This window comes from Lactuca saligna, chromosome 4 (assembly GCF_052625555.1).
Source record: "Lactuca saligna cultivar CGN05327 chromosome 4, ASM5262555v1, whole genome shotgun sequence".
Classification (NCBI taxonomy): domain Eukaryota; kingdom Viridiplantae; phylum Streptophyta; class Magnoliopsida; order Asterales; family Asteraceae; genus Lactuca; species Lactuca saligna.
In genome coordinates, this window is record NC_136420.1 from 171,155,565 (window position 1) to 171,166,407 (window position 10,843).

Here is a 10,843-nt window from a genome sequence, read left to right on the forward strand (position 1 = left end):
ATCTGTAAGTGTTATTTCTCTCATTTAGTCTGTCCAATTGCATGGTGCCATGCAACCCAAATGGACCATGCCGGGTCGGGTCAAGTACATACCAGAAATAGTTATGGACTTAGATACCTTATCCAACAGTTTATCTGACGAAACCCTCGTCATTCCACTTGAAGAAATAGAAATCAACGAGAATCTCCTATTTGTCGAAGAACCAGTCGAAATCATGGTCAGGGAAGCATGGGCCAGAATTCACATGGGAACGCGAAGACCAGATGAAGCAGATGTACCTTTACCTATTCTCTCATTCTTGAACCTAGATTTAAAAAGAATTTCGGGACGAAATTCCCTCTAACGAGGTGATGATGTCACAACTAGGAATTCTATACCATGTAACAATAACAATGATAACATTTGTGAGCCAAAAATGTGAAAGCATGTATAATGCTTATTCAATAACAACAAATTTTCCATCAAACACTCTATGCAAGCACTTTAAATAGTCAACAAAGAATTGGAAACCCTAGAAATCCCGGTTTCAGTCTATTATGGACTAGGATTTCATTATTGGACCTAATGGGCCAATAAGCTTCCAATTTGATTATTTTGGGCTAGAACTCTTAAATGGGCTCTAATTGGACCCACTTCCATTTATTTTAATAATTTGGGCCATATTGGGCCTAGAATGAAATAAAATACCTTAATGGACCTTATTGGTCTAGAAAAATCATTCCTTCATTTATTTAACCTAATTAGCCCTAATGATCTAGAAAAATCATTCCTTCATTTATTTATTTTGGGCCGTGAACCCTCTCTAAAGACCAAATGGGCCAAAAATCATCTAATTGGATCGTAATATGGGCTTAAGCATAAAAAGGACCAATCTATTTTCTTTCTTCTCCCACTCTCGGTCCAAACCACAAAACATGGGGAAGAAGAGTTGACTTTCCTACATGCCACCTCACAATTGTACATGGGGTATCCATGCACTTTTCTCATACTTCCAAGCAACCCATCACTTCATTCTCTCTCTCTATTTTTCTTCTTCGGCCGAGAACACAAAGGGAAGGACACACAGACACAATTCACTCAAAACTCTCTGAAAGAACACTCTTACTTCTTCATCAAAAAATTCGAGATTTAACAGCTTTCAAGAAGGATTTTCCATAAGAGTCATCATCTTAGGTAAGTTGATGCTTGGATCCATAGTCTAGACTCTTTGTTTTATCAAAAATGTCTCCCATATAAAATTCATGATCTTGCATCTTAGAACACATCTAAGCCAAAGATCCTCCAAGAAGCTTGCTAGGCCGAGAATAACATCAAACTTCTTCCATTCTTCTTCAAAACCGAACGCACAAACTCAAGGTGACTCCATACCCCTCTATTTTCGGGTTTTCATGGGTTTTATAGGGGAGAAAACAAGTAAAATGTGTAGATCTATGTGTATGTGTATGTTATGTGTGATTTCATGTGTTTATGTGATAAATGTGTAACAAAAAGAATAGAAATTTGAGATCTATGACTCTAAGAGGAAGATAAACATGATCTAAGAAGTATTACACTAAAACAGGTAATGAAAAATTATCCTCTAAGATTAAAATATACATATTGCAACATAAAACCCATTTTTGGGCTAAAATTGTCAAACAAACAAAAGTTGGGTTGATAAATAGTCATTCACGGTTTTCTTAAGGGCTAAAAGAGTCAAATCAGTAAAAATAAATTTTATAATGGATCATACTCTTTTAAGGGCTAGAAGTGTAAAATGTAGTTTAATGGGCCAAATTTTGGGCATTTCGGCCCATTAAGCCCTAATTTGTGAAAATCCCAAATTTTAAGGGGGGTGAAATGACAAACTTCTCAAACAAGGGGTATAAAGGGTAAATGAAACTAATTCAAGGGTGTAATGACAAACTTCTCATTTCGGCCCATTAAGCCCTAATTTGCTTTGAGCGGAATTTGACGGGAACACCAAAGATTCTGACCCATGTAATCCTTTCTGCTGTTGATTCATCATTAAAACCACGCTTCAACCAACTGAACCATTTTTTCCAATTAGAATCATTTGCATAGAAATCCTTTGCGTCTTTCGACGTGATGAATTTTATCAAGACGTTCAAACCCCTTGTGTAATAGAACATCCCACATTGATTACCTTTGAGTTCAAAAATACCAGGTAAATCTTTAATGTGTTGCACACTGATACATTCACTGACTAGAACACATTCCTCCCAGATTGCAGTATTTACAAATAGGATTTAAGGTGATGAATAGAGGAGGGGTTGAGGGTTTTTGTGTGCTTGCTCGCCCCATAACTACATCAACAAATAACGTGCCATCTCTTTTTCCCCATACAAATGGATGCATACTTGTAGAGCGTGGGGCTTGCTTTTTCAATTAGAAATTGGAACTTACTATGTGAGATCATTTTTAGTACATGGCAATGTTGACTTTGAGGATATAGTGGTTACATCTGACTCTACTCATGTCTTGCTCCAGAGATTTCGCATCCTGGACCCTATCGAATCTAACAAAAGCGAATAAGGATCCTGACATGTTTCTCTTTCCTCCGATCTAAATATCTACTACGTTTATAAACACCTTGAAAATCTCCCTTATCTTAATCTTGTTGATGCAATCTGGTAAGTTGGATACGTAATAGGATATTATGGTTGAGTTCATCCCCTTCGATTGATCTGTGATGCCCCAGTTCCGACAAATTTCCGTACATTCTTGGTGGCGACCATCCAACTTCCTGGGGAATAATTTTTTTTCTTCATGACTATTAACCATAACCATTAACCAATAAAAACCGTTAACTAAAACCAATATTAACCAATACCTAATGTCTACAAAAATGCATTAACCACTTATAATGGTTATGGTTCGGTTTTAGCTAAAAATTGAATCAAATCGCCTCATACACACCCCTATCGATTGGGTCGGGTGTCTTCAAACATGTAGGTCCACTTCTGGTTTATGTGTCTATCTTGGCGATAATCTCGTGTCATGATCCTCTGAACGTGAGCATGTTGTCTCTCAGCATGTTGTCTCTCAATCATCATCACAAGCTGAGTACCTAGGGGTCGCATACCGTTGTTGGTGAAGCTACTTAGCTTCACAATCTTCTACTCAAGTTATCTTGTCAATTATCTAAAGCAACAATTAATATTTAGACAATGTGAGCATTATGCATTTAGCCTTGAACCTAGTATAGGATCGACGAACCAAACATGTGGAAATTAATTTACATTTTATTAGGGAATGCATTGTCATTGGTCATATGCATGTCTTGAATTTTCTATGGGCTCTCGAGTTTGCAAATATATTTATAACGAGACTCTTCACTAAGTTATTTTTAGATTTTTGGTACTGTTTAAACATTTGTAAACCTCATACACAAATTGATGATGTGTGTTAAGGTATATGTTATTTTATTCTTTAATATATAGTTTAGTAGTCTCATGCACAAATGCATTCCCTACGGGTTTTCAACATCATGCAAATTGAACTAAAATCGAATTCTTGTATATAATAAAACGCATAAAAAGAAAATGTTTGTAGTTATGGGACGGTGGGTATAGCTTTTCCGAATGTTGAAAGAATCAAATGTAGTATAATTAATATATATTTTTTAATGACAAAAGTTACAAGTAATTAAGAAAATGAGGCTTTGATTAAGCAAATTTTAGATAAGTCAACTTTCAGAAAATATAGATTATCCTCTGAAATTATTAGATGATTAAACAATTCCCAATATCCTTTCACAAGAAATAGGCGAAAGAATTGTGATACCAAGCTGTAGACGCGTTTTGGACTTTATTGCAATGATTTGGAAGTTACTTATTACATTAGATTTATAGTAATTTACAATTTTTGTCCATCTGGTTGTTACTTTTTGTAGGTTTAGTCCAAGTTTTAAAACATTGATATGAATGGTCCTTCTTTTTCTTTTTCCTTTTTCTTTTTTTAATACCGATGGACCTTTAGTTTAACTCAGTTAGAGAATCTCCGTTAAGTCCTTATGAAATGTATACATCTCTTTCTTTTTGTTATAAAGGGTCCACCACCACCCTCACTACCATCCCAACCATCCTTTCATTGGTATTTTCTCCGGCACCAAACCATGGAAATATGAAACAAAATCAGTTAATTAACAATAATGGACGAATCGAAGCAAAAATTACTAGTAAAGACACCTTGAAAGTTGGAAATATATAATCAAAATGGACTTTGGGAATACGAAACATAAATGGACCATAGAAATATGAAACATAAATTTACCAATAATGAACTTAACCTTGTGATTGAAACAATTATTTAATTTGTTAGTTTATATTGTTTCAATATATATATATATATATATATATATATATATATATATATATATATATATATATATATATATATATATATATATTTTGAGAGAGAGAGAGAGAATAACTTCCATATAACAAAAAAGTAGGCCAACCTTCCAAAAACCTCTTCCATAGAAAAATATGGTGGTAACCTAGACCTAAGTGACGTGGTCATACTGGAATGGTCTCTAAATTTCATAAAATGTCAAAATAACAAAAATGAAAAAAATAAAGGTAGTGGTCATTTTACAGGAATTTAACAGAGGGGGTTCACATTAACTGCCAAAGACCAACCGTGATAATTTTTCAAAACTTGGACTAAAACTGTAAACCAATTCAACAAAAAGGACCAAAATTGTAATTTACGATGTTAAAAGATAACTTCCTTCAAATAAGCCAGCTTCTATGCAACATTTCGAAACACCGACACCCCTATGTACTACTATCAATGTGTTAATTAAAGCCACGCCGATAATACTAGATCCTGATAAAGGGATTAAGATACTACGGTTATATAAGAATAAATAAAGGTGGTTGAAAATTCCGTTTTTATTTATAAATGAAACCTTGAAATAATATAATTGTAAATTAATTGTCACACAGACAAAAGTCTTGTGATGACAGAAAGATAAACACACTACAAGAGTGCACGTCTTAACCCTACTCCTCAACATGCTCTCCAACACTTTTGTTTCTTTAACCCTTTTCGTATAGACCCTACTCCTCCTCTCTAATCCACCACCGTCGTCGCCATGGGAGGAGGACGCAAGTTATCAGCCTCCTTTCTCTCCTCATTATTCATCTTTTTCTTTCTTTCTACCAATGCCCGATTCACTCCTTCAGACAACTACCTCATCGACTGTGGATCACCTCACAACACCATCCTTGACGACGGCCGGACGTTTAAATCAGACCCTCAATCGGTTTCCTACCTATCCACCGACGAAAACATATTCGCCACCTCAAATTCCACCCCGGAAAACGAAACTCTCCCTTTATACCGGACTGCAAGAATCTTCGACAGCGAATCAGTTTATAGGTTTCTCGTCTTTCAACCAGGCCGCCATTTCCTTCGACTCTACTTCTACCCTCTCCACCACCCGTCATATAATCTCACCACGGCGGTTTTCACCGTGAAAACTGATCAAGGTCTAGTTCTTCTGCATGATTTTTCAGCCACAAAGAATTCGGATTCTCATTTCAAAGAATACCTCATTAACGTCCCTTCTGATGATTTCTCACTCGTTTTCTCCCCATTAAAGAAATCTTTTGCTTTCGTGAATGCAATCGAGTTTAATTCAGCCCCCGATGAGCTTGTTCCCGATTCCGCAACCATTATCTCTCCTCCTGGAGTTTTTAATGGTATGTCGGATTATGACCTTCAGATTGTGCATAGAGTTAATGTCGGAGGGCCAATGGTTAGTCCTAAAAACGACACATTGTCAAGGACATGGAAGAGTGATAGTCATGGATACATGATGTTTCCCAAGGGTGATAAACTTGTTTCCGTTGATCCGAGTACAATCACTTATCCGGTTGGAGGAGCCACCCCTTTGATTGCACCAAACCAAGTTTACTCCTCGGCGGCTTCAATGGAAGAGTCCGGTGTCTCCAATGCAAATTTCAACCTGACTTGGGAGATGAAAGTAGATTCGGGGTTCAATTACTTTATCAGGCTGCACTTTTGTGATATCGTGAGCACCGGTATGAACACCCTCTATTTCAATGTGTATGTAAACAACATGATGGGGATCTCAGGGCTAGACTTGTCATCACTCACTTCAAACCTAGCCGTTCCCTACTACAAAGATTTTGTGCTCAACGCGTCCGCCGTTTCCAACGGCTTGATACGTGTCCAGGTTGGACCATCGGATCTTGAATCCGCCATTCCCAACGCCGTACTAAACGGCGTGGAGATTATGAAGATGAGAAACGCCGCAGGCACCTTAGATGGGTTATTCTCATCCAGCAGCAATAGTCGTGGTGTGTCACACACCACAACTATTGCCGAGGTAGTTGGTGTTGGAGCAGCAACAATTGCATTGTTGCTCCTCATCTTTACCTTCATTAGGAACAAAAACAAGGCCAAGGGTTGGGACCAGGGTGGAACTAGTTCCAAGTCATGGTTTCTTCCCCTTAACGCGAGTTATTGCACTACTTTGCTTTCTAGCAAGAGCAAGAGCAAGAACGGGTACTCGAGTGTTTTCTCTTCTAATATTGGCTTCGGCCGATCTTTCACTTTTAACGAGCTACGAGACGCAACAAAGAATTTCGATGAAAGTGTGGTAATCGGCGTTGGAGGGTTCGGGAAAGTTTATATAGGGGAGATAGAAGCAGGAACAAAGCTTGCAATAAAGAGAGGAAACCCTAGATCCTCACAAGGCATTAACGAGTTTCAAACCGAAATTCAACTGCTATCCAAGCTTAGACACCGACATCTCGTTTCATTGATTGGCTACTGCGACGAAAATAGTGAAATGATTTTAGTGTATGAGTACATGGCTAATGGACCACTTCGTGATCACATCTACGGATCAACCCTACCTTCTTTGACATGGAGGCAGCGCCTCGAGATCAGCATTGGTGCAGCTCGAGGGTTGCACTACCTACATACCGGTGGATCATCACATGGTATAATCCATCGGGATGTAAAAACCACTAACATTCTCTTGGATGAGAATCTAGTGGCAAAAGTCTCCGATTTTGGGTTGTCAAAAACCGGACCGGCTTTGGACCAAACTCATGTTAGCACGGCGGTGAAGGGTAGTTTCGGGTATCTTGATCCGGAATACTTCCGGAGGCAACAACTTACAGAGAAATCTGATGTTTACTCATTCGGTGTTGTCCTTTTTGAGATCTTATGTGCTAGACCCGCTCTTGATCCTGCATTGCCAAGAGAACAAGTGAATTTAGCCGAATGGGCAATGGCAAAACAAAGGAAGGGTGTGATTGAGATGATTGTTGATCCTAGAATTCTGAAAACGATATGCTCTGAATCTTTAATTAAATATGTGGAAGCAGCAGAAAAGTGTCTAGCTGAGTATGGTGTTGATAGACCTTCCATGGGAGACGTTCTCTGGAACTTGGAGTTCGCTTTGCAACTTCAAGATGCATCTTTGCAGCTCGATCCTCCTGAAGAAGATGATACCTGCGATGCAAAGAAAAATAAGATTGTTTCTTCTGAAAAGTCCAAGAAAGGAGATGAAACAAATAACGACAGTGATGTTAGTATCCTTATTAATGATGACTCAGGCATTGTGATTGGTTCTCCTTTGTTCTCCAAGATCGAAGATTTTGAAGGAAGATGAATATAGATCTCAGCATTTTGGTGTTTGGAATTGATTGTAGATTTTAATTGTTTGATTAATTGGGGTTTCTTATTCTTCTATATATGTTCCGTTAATGCATTTTAATGTCATAAAAGATTTGTGTACGGTCAACAATGTTCTGAATATTAAGAATTTATCATAGCCGTTTGATAAATTGACAAATACCAAGGATGCGACTGATGTTAAAGATGAAAATGTTCTGAATATGTTAAAGATGAAGATGTTCTGAAACTCTTTTCTTACATAAGTCGGTGCAACCTTCTTTTGAAGTGTTGTATTTAACCTGGCCGTTACTTTCTTTTATGCAATCTCTTTTCTATTGTTGTTGCATGTATATGGCACTACATGAATAATGACCTTTACCGGCGATCGAGATCACCGCTAAAGGCCCAGGAAGTCACTACTAAAAGAGTTAGCGGCGTTGTTGGCTCGGCGTTGTTGGCTCGTCGCTAATATTCATATATACTGTCACCGCTAATGTTATGCTTGGCTGCTAATGCTATCTGTCACCAATAATGTTATCCGTTGCAACTAAAAATACTGCCACTAATTGTAGTTTCCAATTTTTTTAGTTTTTATAAAACCATTCATTCCAAATACAAAAAAAATGTTACAAAAATATTAAAAATAAAAAAAATTAAAAAAAACTTATTAAATATTAATTGTAGATAAGTAAATCAAAAAAATAAAATTTAATAATATTACATTAATCCCAAAATGTTAATCAAACATTCAAGTGCAAAATATGTTATAATTTTACAAAACATCATACATTTTAAAACTAGGTACATGTCATCATCGCTCCCCTTGTTCCCTCCGATATAGTTTCTTCGTGGTGGCAAGGTTCAAAACCATTCTTCATATGTCGCACTGCATGTCGGGTCACTTAGTATTGTTTGGAACATATTCAACTACAAAAAAACAACATTATACCAAACTACAAATTAACAACATATAACTACACTAACATTTAACAAACTAAAAAATGTCAATGTATCAAACTATAATCAGACGAACAATTCCCAACATATAAACTATTACCTAACTAAAAGTTACTAAAATATCAAATTACTACCAAACTAACAATTACCAAACATAACCAAACTAATAATTATCAAATTACAAAATACCAACATATTATTCTATAACCAAACTAACAATTACAAACATAGAAACTATTACCTAACTAACAATTACCAATATATCAAACTATTACCAAACTAACAATTATCAAACTATCAAATATCAACATATCAAACTATACCAAACCAGCATTTACCAACATATTATCTATTATCAGACTAACAATTACCAAAACATAACTAAACTAACAATTATCAACCTGTAACCAACTAATAATTACAAAATTACAAATACCAACATATCAAACTATAACTAAAGTGTATATATATATATATATATATATATATATATATATATATATATATATATATATAAGAGATTTTAAAAATTAAATAGACTTGTTACATGTGATTGTGGTTGTGATGATTGTTCTTGATCATACAACGACACAACCGTATAAAGTTTACGCCTGATGCCTCTGATATATCAGCGTTGAACACCCTTTTTTTTTTCAAAAGCATTTCTTACTTCCTGTGGTGTTAGACCTCTTTCTTCGGTTAAAGCTTGAGTTTGTTGATTTAACTCTTGGACTAAAACATTCTTTGTTTTCAAATAATGATTAACATCATAATATAAATAAACACTTATATTAACATATTATATTTAACCACTAATATATTGTTGCTCGGCTATAGCACTAATGAATACCCCTTGGCAATCGGTAAAAGTCTTATAAAAGACCTCAAGTCTACTAAGTACCTTTACCATTAAAATTAGATTAATTATACTTTAAATAAACAATTTGATATATATATATATATATATATATATATATATATATATATATATCATAACTTATTTCTTTGAAACAAGTACTACTATACGAGCACGACCCCCCTTTATGTGTGTATTGTTGTAATGCACAGACTGCTTTTTTTACCATCTCGGATCTCTTTCCCTGAAGCCTCCTATCAAGTAAGGCGTGTAAGTTAACTTTCTATTGAATGGGGTGAGGAGGGCAACTACGAGTGAGCCCTGATACATTTTCGGTGCCATGGAGCTAGACCAGTGAGTTATTACGCTTTCTTCAAAGGATGGTTGCTTTCAAGCCCACCTCCTGGTTGTCATCGCTCGATCACTTCCTTTTCCACTAAGTGATTGCTTAGGGACCTTAGCGTACGATCTGGTTTGTTTCCCTCTCGACTTTGGATCTTAGCACCCAAAAAGTCTATCTATACAAACGATCTTGGATTCTGGCAATGCAATGTAGTTGGACTCTCATGTCGATCCGAATGAATCATCCTTTCCACGAAGTAAGGGCCCTTCTCCGCAAGTCTGTCTATGATTAAGAGTCTAGGTGGTGTCTTATTTAATTCAAAATTACTTTCTTTCTACTAGCTCTTATATAAGCAATTTGCAGGAAGTAAACGAAGTCTTTCCTTCCGAAATCCACGAATGCTTTATTAATTTGTGCATTTAAAAAATATTAAATTATTGTGCCCAATTTTCACGTGACATACACTTGGGGGCAGGGGGGTAAATGCGCTTGGGATATCTACAAGCCCTCTAAATAAAAACGATTACTCGCTTTGCTTTTCTGGTCTGTATAACGTTTTTGTAGAGAAGCATCAATGCCCTGCAATAACTGAGCATGTTGGAGATCCAAGTTAACTAGATCCAAATCAAACTTTCTCTACAAATACAAAACAAGTTAGTTAATTAAATACCAATCACAAATAAACTAAAAATATTATTATATAAATAATTTTCTTCAGATGCATGACTGTAACATTCCTTAAATCGGGAGAAACACTGTCCGAACCAGATACGCTAAAAGGGATGTTCTCCCACATATATCGCTCAATCTCATGGGTAAACATACTACAACGTGTCCCGATAGGGTAACATGTGCGAACTCTATCCAAATCCAAACCCAAAACTCCCCCTATTTTTTGTAACAACTTTGAGAGTTGAATGTTTTTGGATAATCATCTTGTTCTTTTTGGTGTCTCAGCTGAAAAATATAATTAAAAATATTAGTCATAATAGTTTATAACAAATGAATAAAAATAGCAATTAAAT

The 10,843-nt window shown here is 36.0% G+C and overlaps 1 protein-coding gene across 1 annotated transcript; it reads left to right on the forward strand.

The window, feature by feature from the left end:
* Positions 1-5,002: 5,002 nt before the first annotated feature.
* On the forward strand, positions 5,003-7,782 carry LOC145043079 (Protein kinase superfamily protein). The gene has a single exon (XM_078991621.1). The coding sequence runs from the start codon at positions 5,102-5,104 to the stop codon at positions 7,655-7,657; it is 2,556 nt and encodes an 851-aa protein (XP_078847747.1). The 5' UTR covers positions 5,003-5,101; the 3' UTR covers positions 7,658-7,782.
* Positions 7,783-10,843: the final 3,061 nt, after the last annotated feature.

Coding starts and splice junctions, on each gene's coding strand:
- LOC145043079 (XM_078991621.1), top strand. CDS start 5,102: ATGGGAGGAGGACGCAAGTTATCAGCCTCCTTTCTCTCCTCATTATTC.